Source organism: Cyclopterus lumpus, chromosome 1, assembly GCF_009769545.1.
Source record: "Cyclopterus lumpus isolate fCycLum1 chromosome 1, fCycLum1.pri, whole genome shotgun sequence".
NCBI classification, from domain to species: Eukaryota; Metazoa; Chordata; class Actinopteri; order Perciformes; family Cyclopteridae; genus Cyclopterus; species Cyclopterus lumpus.
Window position 1 is genome coordinate 17892228 of NC_046966.1, and position 15626 is coordinate 17907853.

Genomic DNA, 15626 nt, shown 5'->3' on the forward strand with positions numbered 1-15626 from the left:
CCTGCAGGCTATATTACTGTGGAGGTAAGGTGTGTGTGTGTGTGTGTGTGTGTGTGTGGAACATGGCAATGATGCAACAATTATCTGTGCTTTCCTGGAAACCTGACACAGTACATAGCTTTTTGGTTCAATGTGTTAACGACGTTCTCCACAGAACAATAGCTCATCTGTGAGTGCACACACATGGATGGGAGGTGAACATAGACTTTATATAATATGAAGTGGGGGGCGTCAGACGGGGGACGTTTCACCTCATTGAGACAGTGAAAGGAGGGGAAGAGGGGGCGTCAGAAAATGAGTTATGTCATTCCTAAACTCGTATGCAGTTCCTGCCCATGCCAGGAGGGTGGTGATAACTCACCGAGACGATTTAAAAGATGGAGACAGACTGAGAAAGGGAAAAAGGAGGGAGAGGTGTTCAGCTTGATTAATGGCTCTGGACCGGAGATATACAGCAGGACCGTAAATTCAACCAGCACGCGAGGGACGAGGTCTGGCTCGGGATCATTATTGTTACTGATAACACCAGCGGATGTGATAATGTGCATTATTATCGTCTGGGAGAGTATTTGATTAATCACATTTAAGGTGAAGTTTGTGAGTGAGAAAAGATAGAAAAACGAGGAGGAAAAAAAGACCACATGCAATGTTTAGGTGGGAGTTAAAGAGCTGCCGGGGGTTTCCTGGTATTTAGAGATTGAGTTTTGGCCCCACTGCTGACGTCCTATAAATATATCAAATCTGAGAGCAGAGCTGTCTTATCCAGGTGTGCAGGAGCAAAGAGAGGAACAAAGGGAGGTATTGAACGGTCAGCAGATAACATTATTTTTGACCAGAGACGAAAAATAATAATTACTGCTCTTCCTAATCACTTCTAACGTGAACCGACACATCTTTTGTAAAACTGCCCAGCTTTTTGGTTGAAGCCAACTTCAGTTATGATTCAAAGTCTTCATGCTGATTTGACCTGATTCCTCCTGTTGAATGCCTGCTCGGTAGCTCGCAGGAAGAAACCTTCGGCAGTGTGCTCATTGGCAACAGTATTAACCATCTTTTTATGCTGACCAATAATAAGACTGAATTGCCATTTCATTTCACTTAATTATTAGTCTGACTGACACTGTGTTCATGTTAGATGATTATTTTGTTTTGTTTTGCTTTAACCCGTTATGAGTGACGTCTCTCCTTGAAGCAGTTCATGTTTTTTTACAGAATTCAAATACATATGAGGATTTAGCCATACAACAACATGTACAGTTGTAATGTCAATCTCACATGTTATTCTTGATGTTATTTGTCATCCATGCAGCTACTTTTAAGTACAATGTCAATCTCTTATGAATGGAGAAAGGTTGAGTTGTGTTTTAGAATGAAAACTCTTTTGAGGGGAATTTTAAGTGTACAGCTGTGGACAGGATCCAAAGTTAATGCGTTTGCAATATCATTTTATATGCAAGAAGTGTTTGCCTGACCACTGCACCTTTCAAAATAATGTGTGTCCAGAACAACGCCCCACCACAACCTCAAAATGCGTAAGCAATATGCATACACAATATCAGACCAAATTTAAATGCTGAAAGAAATGCAAATTAAGAGGTCTGTAGCCAGGCCTTTATGCTCTTGTACATTGTCTGCAAAGTCCATATCAACACAACATATCACAGTATCCATTATCAACATCCTGAGAAAAATGGTGCACACGCCACTTTAAAAAGCTGACATCAGTCTGGAAAGTCTGCCACGAGATGGAGATACTCACATGATGGATAGAGAGCACCAGGAAGGCCCCTCCCCCGGCACACTCAGTGATGACTGCCAGGAAACGTGGGTTGACTGCACAGAAGTTGTTGTCCTGGACGCTGCATGTGATTGGCACGCCATCAAAGCAGCTCTCCTTGGTGGCGGCCTTACCAAACACGTGGCGAAACTTGGAGCAGCGGTACTGAGGACGCCATGTCATCTGAGGGTAGAGGACGGGAGGGAGGGAGGGAGGAGAGGAGGTCGGTCAAGGAGAATCATCTCTCACAGTTATGGGGATAGAGTGTTGATACTCCTGGTCCTTTCGCACAAGTAACTGTAGATGTGATCAATTTAGCCAAACATGAGCAACCTAGACCGGAAGGGTCTTGTCTTGGTTGAGTATATGCCGGCTGTTTATACAGAAGGTTTGGTACACCAGTAATATAAGCATGATACAGTAATTCCTCCATTTAACAATAGTGAGAAAATCTAAACAGAATAGCCACAATATAACCCGGTGTTGATACTCTGAAAAAGAAAGGTGACTTGAAAAAACAACTATTAGAGGCATCTGACTGAACCTTAAGCACTCATTGTCCACCTTGTATCCTTTTGTTTGAAATGGTTTCAAACAATCACATTTGTATTTAAATGACGATACTGCATTTCCTTTAAAATGACAATTTCGTGTGGTGTTTTTTGGACACAGGCAATTAAAATATGGTACATAAATAAGGAGAAGGAAACCTTTGAGACTTCCATAATCCTGAGTCTCTTTTTAACCACTTTCCTTTAGCTAGTCGATGCATATGTCATTATTGTGAGAGATAAGTGGCTCTGGTCCACTGGGACGAGGTCTGACCAGCCGGCATGTCTGCTCTGCTACTCTGCCTGCCTGCTGCATGGCCATTACTTATGAATTAGGGGTGGAGAAGGTTGATGGACAAGATGTTAATGGATAAAATGGACTCTAACAACAACAACACAGAGAGCGCCATGAAGTAAATGGAAATAGGGCGAAGTAAGTCAACAGAAGGCACAGCACAAACAAATTTACAACACACTGTTTTCTTTGAAGTGACACCTCAAAACCTCCAGTCCTGTCCTTGAAAACAATGACACCATTCTCCTGTTTTATGTGGGCTAAATAAATACAACCCTAAGATACAAACAATGTTATAGGAAATAAAAAATGACAGCATTTGCTTGACATGATGCAGGTGTGGTTGCAGGATTGCTGCCTGGAAAGAAGCGGAGCAGGGAATAAAACTGCCAGAAAATAAATAAAGAAGGAGAATCTCTGAGTAACAGAAATGCACAAGTGGAGATTGTGAGTCTACACGTCTCGGTTTACTCTTCTCACCTTCTACCCCGAGGCCATCTCAGAGAGCCTCATGCTGTCGCACTGGAATGTCTCGCTACCTGAAGAGACGCTTCATTAAACTCTCAGGTGTTGAAGACTCTGACTGCCTCTAAGAACCATCAGTCACATTCCTATGGCCGTCCTGGCAGCTCAACCTGCAGTATTCATACTTTTAACCTGTCAGGATACGAACATGTATCCAACAAACGCCAACATGGTGACTTTATTTCATGTCTGCGGGCTAAAATGTACTCCGAGCACGAAACAAAGCACAGCAGGTATTTGAACATAAAGTATTTCACCAAAGTTATTTACAATTCATCCTGTGGGGAAAATGAATGTATAACACCAAATAGACACCTAATAGAAATCCATCAAAAACCACAAATATTAACCTTGTGGTGACACTGGAGGAAAAGAGGCCAAATACCAAGGATTAATGTGTTATTTTTAGCCTAATGTTTCAAGCATTGGCACTCACAATACATTCTTGATCATTACAACCTCTCTGTGCATACCTTTAAAAGCATTGTTCCCTGCAATAACAAATACAATATTTAAAAGGTGACTTCATCATTGCAACTTGAATATGCCAAACTGCAAACCATAAGGGCATTTGTGGAAAATCACTATTGACCTCCTGAGCTCATGCCTTACATATGCCATGCAATGCACATCTAGGGGGACATAATCAGCATTCATGTACTGCTGAGGCTTACAAGACCAGAGGGAGAGGCTTCCAGGGCAGAAAGCTAAGACATCTTGTCACATCTAAAGCAGGTTGTAATCAGGCCAGCTTCCTCTCAGCTGTGTCATGCAGCAGGTACACAGCAGGGCTGCATGGTGGGCGGCCTGTCTCACCGAACTGATGACGAAAACACTACTCTGGCTATTTTTACACCAGCTCCTTGCCGAGCGCAAATGACAGTCAGGCACGTTTCACTGACAGCAGAAAAAAAACGGTTTTATTCACAAGGCTTCTTTGATCGGCTTCATGAAGCCAAAATAAAAAGAAATGCAGCTTTGTCAGAGAGAAATGTATTTTAGTCCGCGACCAGTGAGTCACAGCAGCAACCGCAATAAGGGGGGCTGTAAAAACCTCATAAAACTAAACTGAAAACACGGATATGACTTTAAAAAAAGAGATACTGTACATCTGGTTTGCTCTGTTTCAGTTCTTATGGGTCTGTACTTGTATATAGACGTGCAAAGCATACGTATGCACCTATACCTCACCTACAGGCTGTCTTTTAAGCATATCGTAACTCAGACGCATACACTAGCAGCCACTCCTCTCTTTGGCCTGCCAAGGCTTGATGCTGCAGGAGAAGGAGTTCAAAGTTTACTTACTGGTGTTAAGATATCGGTTACTTAAGCAGCGTTGGGCCTAAAGCTATGTGCAGGAAGACAATTTGGACTCAAAGACACAGTGATCTACTATCAATACCTCCAACTGATTGTCCTCTCCTCTCCTGAACCAACAATGAAGACCAAAACAACCCCAAACCTAATCCCAAACCCCACTACTATAACCAAGCACACACCAACCTCGCTTTCTCGATCTGTAGATGTGATGTTTTGTAAACGATCAAAGTGAAATTCAAGGCAGCGAATGTGCAGGCGCGAACACACCTCATGCCAGTATGTTAAATGTACGAGTGCGTCCACATGTTCATTGTGTGCGTCTGAGCGAGTGAGACACACTCGCCCCGGTTTAGACGGTCCGCTATCATACACAGATGACAGCTTTCAACCTCGGTCTTGTAATAGGATAACAGCCACATTGGTAATCCAATAGCTGCTTCATTTCTACAGAGCACACGTGTGAATGAGTATGAAAGGATAACACAGGCTATGTCTGAGTGTGTCACTCTGTTTGCCTGGAGAATCTTTTTGCTCTGTGTATGCGCATGCAGCATATGAATGAGTTCTGAAAAACAATCCACTGTTTGCTAATTTTGTACGCTAAGTTTGTACAGATATTCACGCACACAAACCCAAACACACATAAAAACATTTTGGCTTCCGCTATGTCAAAAGCATGCCAGTGCATTGGTCCACATCCTTCGCTTCAGTGTAATGATTGCGTCTGTTTCAAAGCACTCAGATGTTCAGATTAGCTCACAATACTCCTTTAATCTGGAAGGTGGTTTTACAACAGATTTTTTAATGATTAACGTATATAGGAGTCTAGTCAGGGTGGGAACGGATGGGAAAAAAACAACCTTGCTGTGGAATTTACATTATGTAAATTCAAAACATTTGATCAAAATTGGGTTATTTTGGAGAATCAATTAGTTCCTAATCAGACTCTCTGGCAGCTTTTTATCTTCTTTCAGCATATTTCAAGGAAAAAATAATACTGAAAATTACAACATGGATCATTCAAATGTTGGCAGTTGAGCTGCATTGTGGGTAATGTAGCCACCAGGTTTTAGCAAGGAGGAAATCTGGTAGAATTGGATATGTAGCTGTAATTAAAGGATTAGTAAAATGTATGACATCGTGGGTCTTATTTTTGGAGTTTTGGCCATCTTTTCTGTCAGTTATCGTAAAATTGTGCATATGAAAACAAGGGATGTTGCTCCTAAAAAGTCAGATAGAAATCAGACAATCAGTTACAGACAGTTTCGACAGATTAAACAATTTTAACGGGATGTAGATGCTTCAGAATACACCTGAATTGTTCGTAATGATCCCTCATTGTGCAGGAAAACTGTGTACAGAGAACGGGTCTTTGAATGTTCATGAATGTTTATGATGTATATAATAATCCTAAAATTAACCATTTGCTTTATTTCTTGTTTTAACAGATATAAATAACCTCCAAACTATGATGTGTAATCTGCAAGAAAATAAGATTAATTTAAAGCAGAGAGTCACTATAAACTGACGCAGGACTCAGAAACTAACACTATCAAAGACATTGGACAACAGTAAGGCTTTGTGTTAAAATAACAATACAATAAAGTTGATTTTAGACAAACAACAATAAAACACAAAATAAGATTTGAAGAACCAGGCAAGCACAAGGAAAAAAGAGAAATAACACTGGATGAATCCACTTTATCTCAACATTGAGAATAAAGAATAAATAAACTCAATAGTAAAAAAAAAATCATTGGGGGGTCATCATTCCACAGCCAAGGAACCATTTTTGAACATAAACCAAATATAGCTTATTGATGTGAATATAAATATGTATAACTCTATTTTTCATTCAACAAAATGTGCCAGCCTGCTCAACGCATCAGTATTAAATAGACAGATTTGCCCAAGTTAGAAAAGAGCAAAGATCTGATCAAAGAAAAAGTAAAACAAGCCACAACTTTGACACCGATGACACACACACACACACACACACACACACACACACACACACACACACACACACACACACACACACACACGCATACAATTTGGTCAATACTGCAAAAGTCTTGAGGTTGGCGCTCTAAGCTTCACATCCAGAGCTGTGACGAGCAGCTCTGGTGCTCATAGGTCCATAAACCTTGACGTGAGAAACAGGACACCAGGCTTAACGAAAAGACTTCAAACTGACTGGGATTCAAACCACAAGGCACATCTTTTGGTGAATGGCAGTGTTTTGAAGGTTGGATGCCACCATAAATAGACATCTGTGGTGGTGGTGGTGGAGATGACTGGACTGGGACGTGGATGATGATGTCATTTTCCCTGTAGTTCCATAATGACAATTTTTTTTTTTGGTCATCAGCAAAAAATATAAATACTTCCACGCTTATGGGAAGCGAATGAGTGGCTGCACTTGTCCAACTTTGAGCAATAGGACAATTAAACTAAAAGGAGTGCTGGACAAGCATACCGTCAAATAAATCTGTGCATGGAACGTTTTTTTAAATAGTTTTTTAAATATGCAGAGATTCAAAGCAAAGAGTTTGAAGACAGACTTTTGTTTCATCTTGTTCAAGCCTGTCTTCATGCACATGCACACCAAATTGGAATCCTCTGGGAAAAATGTGAGCACACACACACACACGCACACATGCGCGCACACACACACACACACACACACTAAATAGTATAAGATCAATAACATAATTGCAGAGGCAGATCCAGGAGGGCGCAGGACATGAAAGATATCAAGAGACAGACAACACGGAAGAGAAAGAATGAGTGTGGAATTAAGCAAGAGGCAGTGTGATGAAGTCGAACTGGGAGTTCAGCAGCACTCACCCTGTCGAGCGAGACGACACTGGCACAAGAAGGAGCAGTGGGTCCTTACGTCAGTGAGAAAAAGTCTCTGCCTCCGAGTTGCTAGCCATAAAAAACACCCCCAAAAATGACTTGTCCGGTTTTATCCCAAGCACATGGATCAACACTTTCCCTCGAAGCACACATACACACACACACACACCCACGCACAGACACACACACACTAACAGTCCAAAATCTGTCACTGCACTACTGTCCTGGCAGAGTCGTAAAAAGCTTCTTCTTTGATGTGCACAGTCCACACAGACAGTCAGAGGAGACGGTGGGTGTGTGTGTGTGCAGCATGAAGCCGAGTGCGTGTGTGAACAAGCAGGAGGGGAGAGCGCAGGAGTGTGTACACTCCCTGAGAGGGAGGTGACTACAAGGAGGAAGAGAGAGAGAGCAGCAGGTAATCTCTCTCTCTCTCCCTCTCTCTGAGTGCCACTCCCTCTCCTCACTCCTCCACAGTGTTTGCTCAATCAGGATTTCTCAATTGATCTTTAAAGAGAAGATATAGAGGAGGGAAAGAAAGGAGGCAAAGACGCTTATTCTTCACCCTTGTACAACAACAAAAAAGTAATTTTACTAACTCGTAGGTGATAAACATTCATAAATATCTTCGTCGGATGGAAGTATGATGAACTTAGATGATGACAGAAGTATTAGGTTTACTTGTATGGCACCTTTCAAACAGAACAGGAGTCTAAAAAAGGCAGATAAATGCATTTTAACCATTTTCAAACAATTTACAGGACATACAATCAATAGAAACAGTGTTACATACATACAAATACACAGTTTCAGTTCAAATGGCCATATAAAGTTGCCCCAAATTTACAAAGGCAAATAGCAGTAGAGACATTAATTAATCAAACGTACAGGAAAACAGGGCATCCACATGACCTTTATGGGTTCAAAGGACTACTTTAGTGATTTTGTATTACACTTCCACAAAACCTGAAAATAGGCTTGCAACTTACTATTATTTTCGTTTATTGTTTATTATTAGAAGCTAGTTTTTTACCAAAGAGTAAACTGACATCCCAGGCTGGCCAGGGACCTTTAATGTCATCCTTACTGTCACCTCCATACGGTCTCTCATATAAAAAGGCAAAATGCAGTATTTAGTTTAGATTTGAGCCAGACTAAAGTTGGGACACATTTTTCTTTGCACTCCAGACTGTTTTATAGATTGAAGAATCCTGATTTACTGTATGATTTACAGAAACCACTAATTACACTGGTATTTAAACTTAAAGTCAGATTCCCTTGGCAGTCCCTCTCAACCCATTTGTCTTGTGTGAAGTTCCATCTGACGCTCTGCCGACTTAAAAACATTCAGGTAAAAGGAAAAAGGTGCAAAGTTAAATTGGCAGGATGGTTTAGCAAAATGCCCAGCTGCTACCAAATTTAGTCAGCCATTCACATGGCTTCAGCTGGACAGCGGTGACCCGGTGTCAAGCCGAAGTCAAGCCGAAGCCTTATATAATGGTACATTAGCACTAGAGGCTAGGAGAAGCTAACATGTCAATAACGGGACGAGCTGAAAAAAACTGGCCTTCACACGGTCAAACGGGGGCAGAGCCGAGGGCCTGATCAATCATTGTTATTGCACAAACGTGCAAGCCCGCACGCCAGTCTAAAGTGATCATCATATATTCCTGAACCTGCAATGGTTAAATGTTAGTGAGGTGCACATATTTATAGCTTTTATCACAATTTAAAAAAGGGTTGAGACATTTTTTAAATTCTTTATTTTGTATTCTGGATTTCTCTCATTGGTACACGCCTTTTAGAAATAAATGTTAAATTAACTTAATTATCTACACTGTAAAATACTCCATTGAAAATAAGAAATCCTACATTTAAAATTGTACTTGAATACAGCCTTATAAAATAAAATAAGTGACGTAGTAAAAAAGTAAAAACAACACATTTCTAGTTTAAGAAAAATCAGGACTTTGACGGTGTGATTTTATGAGACTTATTATAGAAAAAGGGGTATTAAAGTACAGAAATATAATCAGTAAGATCATTACACAGCATTACCTTTTTTACAGTGTTGTATATATTGTTGAATTATTACTACAGATGAATTCATGTGCAAGCAGTTAAAATTAGCTCATTTTGACTACTGTTTAGACGGATGTACTTAAATCTATGGCATTGCATCATATTTTGTAAGATGATGTTTTATATGTAAAATCTACATTCAAAACATGCATATTGTAGCTCAAACATGTACTCAGTGCTTGGGAAAAAGTACTTATTACACACACACACACACACATACACACACGTATACACTGCTGATAGAACTGGCCACAAACACAGCACCTCCCAAATACACAAAGTCCAAGGGTCACAAAATGTCTCTGAGATAATAAACAGGACACACAAACTGGTAAAGATGTGAGAAGAGTTTGGCTCATCAAATGCAAGAGTTTGACTCAATGATCTTTTAATACATCAAATAGACACCAAGAGATATGTGAGATTAAACAGATACTGAATAACTACTAGAGATACTTTTGGTATAATCTAACCAAACACACACACACACACACACACACACACACAATGTAACTTTTAAAACCAAGAAACGATACTTTTGTAATATTATGATGTCAAAAATGGAACGTATGATCATACGTAGTGGTGTACCACGATGTCTCGATACACAATTTAATCCCAAAACATTCTAAGACGACACATCCCTATATTGAATGATCGCCCGGCCCTGGTGTGCGTTGTGGTCATCATCGATAAGGACAGGGCACGAGTCCTAAAAGGTTGTGACTCTTTCCAAAGAGCTCTAACCACAAAGGCTCGCTCGCTAATGACAGATCACACTGTGACAAACTAACAGCCGGCTGCTGTGAGAAAAAGAGGCCAGAGCCTTTGACACTGCAGGGACACAATGACCTTCGCCTCCTCACTTTGTCGTTCCTGATTAGCTGTCTGACTCTGTTGTGACTGTAAAACACTTGCTTTCAGTGCCAAGTGCAATCCCACATCTCCGTTTGGGGCCAAAGCTGCCGGTTTAGGCTTTCTGCACTTGAGCTAAACGCTTTTCATTGTGGACTTTAAAAGCTTGAGTGTTTGCACCAACTGAGCAAATAGTCCCATTCAAGCATCTACTTAACTGAGCAGGTGCAGTCAATAGTTGAATCCAGTGTACACAGAAACCTCTGTTAAAGACAGATTAATTTACACAAGTCACTCAGCAAGCAAAACCATGTCTAAATGACGGGTTGGGACAACACCTTCCTAGAAATAAAACCCTTCCGCAACTCTTCATATGGCACTAATGCAGTATGTGGGTACTGAGCACATGAGAAGGCTTTTTTCAAATCATCTTACATCTGCATGTTGTTTATGCTCTGGTTTTGTTGCTTTGCTGTGCAAATGAGGAGCCACACCTTCCCGGAAAGATACTGAACATGTTATTTCAATCAAATTCAACGTAGCTTGATATGTTCAAAGGACCTGATCTGTTCAAAGCGAAGGAGATGATAAAGGAGCTTGAGATTTTTCCAGAAACAGAATCAAATATTGCAAAAAAAATTTAAGTATTCAATTTAGCGGATTTGTCAAAAACTAGACATTTTTATGCATCATTTGATTTTCAAAACTAATGGTAATTTTGAATGATTTTTTTATGACAAATTTAAATGTACATTTTAAATAACAATTCAGGAAATGTCTATGTATGTATTTGTTGTATTTAGTTTCAAAAAGTTATAAAAGCAATGTTTAATTCAAGCCTGATGTTGCCCTACAAATAAAAGAATGATCCAAAGATACAGCGTATTGATTAAACACTGGTATGCGATCAACACTCTCGATCGGCCAACACACAATGCCCAATTATCGAAATCAGGACTGAAAAAATCAGATTGTTCCATTTCTACTACAAACGCTTTCTAAATCAATATCCTAAAGAATCTACTAATCCTGCAAACAAATATTGTTACATACATTTACAGTCCCAATGCTCTGACTACACACATTCAACAAGACTGATATGTGCATGAAGTGTAAAAAGAAACTACCAACTGTGAGAACAAGTAATAAAATAAGGTTTTATATCATAATCCACTCATCTATCCTTAACAGGTAAAGAATGCGATTAAAGTTCACTGATACAATCACTGAGTTATATCTTTGTTTGTTTCCTGGTAGTGTAACAAAAAGATGAGCATTGTTAAGAAAAAGGTGATAGCAATCAGCAAACAAGAAATTATGTGGCCAACAAAGTATTTGATAAGATTATCAATAGTCATTTAAAAAAAATGTGTTGTTCATTTCTGTGGTTTCAAAATAAAAGCCATATTTCATCACATGTACCATTAAAGTACATTGTGTAATAGTGATCTCACCTCAGGAAACCTTGACAAACATGAGTCATATGTTAGCATGCCCGTGCAGCGCACCTCGTTATTTCACATCTGATTCTGCAATAACGCAGCTGTTTCCATTCAGTGATATCACAGCCTCGCTCACCTGCTTGCATCAAGTGTTGGCAGTGGAAGACGGTCTGTACAGCCAATAATCCCATCAAAAGAAACGCTCAGTCAAACTGCATTGAACTGGCTTTTAAAAATCAACACTCACGTGTAAGTTTATATTGGTTATATATTGAATGATTTGGGCGTACTTTGATGATTGTAGAAACATAGACTGTAATCTTGCAGACAAACACACAAACGTCTGGCATCCAGGACTACAACCACAGCAAACATTGGCTGGGTTTGATGAGCTGGAAACCAAATCAATTCCTTTATTGGCTTACAGTAAAAGGGTCCAAGAGGGTTGTATGGCAAAGAACACATAAATGATCAAATCCCAGACGAGGAGCGCACCAAATACAGTTAAACCCCGGGCATTATTTCAAGTACTTCCCTTTTGTTTCCTGATCATTTTATAGATGAGTAACTGTAAGTAAAGAAAGGACTGCAATTGGAGCAAAGAAATGCTTCCATGTCTGTTCATTCAACAGAACAGCAAAAAAATAAAATAAGCCATAACTGAATGCGGGGCGGTTGTGTTAAGAAACTGCAGGCTACTAAAATTAAAAAGGAAATCCCCCCCCCACACACACACACATCAAATGAGGTAATTATAATCATGGGTCACGTCACATCGTAGCATCGAGGCAAGAGTGTGTCTCAGGTCGGAGACTCCAGAGGGTTTCTGTTATCTAGTATTAATTACAACTAAGCCAAGCTGCTCTGCCAACAGCCAGTGGCCTCTGCAGCCAAAGCTCCTGACAATTACAAATATTCAGCATCAAAGAGAAGAAGGGGAAAAAGTGCAACAGCACAAAATTAGGTTTGATGTTCTAAAATTAGCTCAAGACACACTGCTCAAGGATTTGATATGTTCATTTTATTGCAGAATGTACTATTTCTAATAAATATTAAATGACAAACAGGCTGAGGGATGATTAATTATTCAGCAAAGGCGATGAGTTTGTTCCTCAGAGCAGACCGAAGAACTCACCGGGATCCCGATCACTTCTATTAATTCACTGACAGCCAAGGTCATCCATCATAACCATAGTAACTGTAGTCAAGGTGAGTTTCACTTTCTGCGACTCAAGGGGATTAGCTGGCCTATATATAGGCACAATACACAGACGACGTACGCGCTATCCGGCTGAGGGAGGCCACCACTAATGAGATCACCGGCATGAGCTAACGGCATTAACGTGTTGTGATACTCGACACACAGGAGGAGCGGCTAGCCGACGTGCTCATGCCAAAGTCTCATGCTAAGGAGTACAACACGGCAAAATGAGAATACTTTGAGGATTTTACAATCACAAAAACACCAAACTTGGATAAAAACTTGAATTTGCACCCGTTAGCAGCTCAGTCGGACTGGAGCTAAATGCTAACATCAGCATGCTAACACGCTCACAATGACAGTGCTAACATGCTGCTGTTGAGCGGGTGCAGTGTTTACTATCCCTCTATTTACTATGGATTAGCGTGGTAGCATGCATACGTTAGCACTAAATAAATTAGCACTAAACACAGTAAGGTTGATTAGAATGTTATCAGTTGCAGATTTAGTCAATAATCCCAAAATAATTTAAATACATTATTTTGCCCTGATGGTGGTGCAAAAGGTATTTGAAATCATCCTGAGGGAAAATAAATGTCTGAACAAAATTTCATGGAAATGTATTCAACATCATTAGAGACATTTCACGAAAAACTGGCACCGCTATCGACCGATTTTGAATAATTAGATCAGGACCATTGTTGAACTGAGCATCTAAGTTGAAGTAATAAATACCTAAATAAATACATTTGGATCATTTGAAGTTGACAGGTCACCTAAACACACAAGGGTTCATTCATCCTTTGGGTATCATGAATGTCAAATAACATTTCTTCTCAATCTGCACCAGTGGTGGATTTCAAATTCCTACTCAACAAGAGACCTACATTATGCGCTGCTTTAACATAATATTAGCAATCTTGTACATTTACTTCAGGTTGAGGCCTTCATTCAGCTGCTCCTGTCGAGTCTAATAAACAAATGTACACAGTACTTGTCAGGGAGCAAACATACATTTGCTCCGACAGCATTTCTCATGAGGTACAACCATTAGGGTTACTTTAGGGCTGTAGAATCAATATGGTCTCTCACTTGCACACATGCACACATGCACCCATGCACACACACACACACATGTAAGAGGCCATCTACTTCTCTTCATTAATAATGAATCAGACTCTGCTGACCCATCTGCTTTACGATTAAGATCCTTTGACTCGAGAAAACCACAACCACACACACTGAAACAGTGCAGCTTAAATAAATACGTCCGGTGGCTGTTGATGTACGTCATCACTGGAAGAGCAAAAAAGCAATTTGATCAAGAAAAGGTACCACACAGAGCTCAACAGAGGTATTATCATTCAAAAACAAATAGCTGGAGATTTTTGAAAAAAACCAGAAGATTTTTAACAAACACTTACTGCTTGCTGTTAGGAATGTATTTCCAAAATTGATCTTTCCAGAATCACTGAAATATTTTATACCCATCCTAATCCAATGTAAGATGGTTGCCTAAAATTACATAACTGTTCTTACTCCATCCATCCAAAACTAAAATGAAAGCTTTTATCACCAATCAATATTTCTCCGTATGAACGTAACTTGGTAATATGTAGAATTTTCATACAAATGTATTTCTATTTTTTTTGTTGGTTCTAAAATGAGCAAAGACCATATACAGCCATAGTAATATAGGAAACAGTCCCCACTTGATAATTGGGCCTTTCCAAAGACTGCCAGGTATTAAGGTTTTTGGTAAACGGACGCTCAGTTAGGACACAAGTGGCTTCAGAACATTTTCTAACCAGCAGCGTCAGATTATTGGCAGTTTAATTAACTCTGTCTCTTAATGGAGCGCTGACTTTTCCTCTTTCTTATGGCCTTCCCAGAGTCACCTCCCTGCAGCCTTAAACTGGTACAAGAGCACGGTGAGCTTGACAAATCCACAGACTCTCTCCCTCTCAGTTTTTTTAAGTAATCCCCTCCATGTTTGCCCCACGTGGGAGCAGATAATCCTCAAACAGTCAGACAGCTGTCATGTCAGAAACGTGCACGACAACCTGCCACTACTGATCTGAGTACCAGTGATGTAAAGAGAAGACTGGAAACACAAACTCGTCTTTTGACAAACTGTTTTCAAAAGTGATTTAACTGTCCTGTGTAAATGACCCGGCCCAGTAGAGACGAATAACATCGGGAGCTGGTTTGGTGCATGCGGGGTCGGCTGGTGGTCTTTCCGTTCCTGACAATAGTACTGAGAGGGTCTGTGGTCACGTGCAGACTCTCCGGTTACATAAGAGCATTTTAGGACTTCCTAAACCATTGTCAGGGCAAGTACAGTAATCATCATCAACATCCACCAGCAGATTGTTTCCTAAAGCCTGAGCACTCAAATATGGCAGTTTTGCTTGAATCAGTTTGATTGCTGCCTGGAGTGCATCAAGTGAATATAAAAATGTATCATCAAAAATCATCACCGCAATTTCAAAGATTACAGCAACGATGATGAATCAGCCCCGTTTGAATGATGATACAGATACGACTTGATGCACAAATCTTTAATAAAGAAAAAGAGGTTAAAGACATGAATCAGACAAAAAAGGGTTTCTTATTGGGTTTTTAAATTTTTTTTATAAATGACTAATCACGACAATACTTGGCAGAATAATCAGTAAAGGAAATAATCTGTATTTGCAGCCATACAGAATAATTTAAA

The 15626-nt window shown here is 40.0% G+C and overlaps 1 protein-coding gene across 2 annotated transcripts in view; it reads right to left on the reverse strand.

The window, feature by feature from the left end:
* Positions 1–15626, reverse strand: part of coro2a (coronin, actin binding protein, 2A) — a 31365-nt gene that overhangs the window by 10751 nt on the left and 4988 nt on the right. The window contains exons 1-2 of one of the 2 annotated variants that reach the window (XM_034540117.1): positions 7319–7685; positions 1760–1960 (exon numbers count right to left, since the gene is read on the reverse strand). In XM_034540117.1, the coding sequence (XP_034396008.1) occupies positions 1760–1960 (201 nt within the window). In that variant the 5' untranslated portion in view covers positions 7319–7685. Of the gene's footprint in view, positions 1–1759; positions 1961–7318; positions 7686–15626 lie in introns of those variants that run through there. The other variant, XM_034540108.1, reaches the window with a different exon arrangement.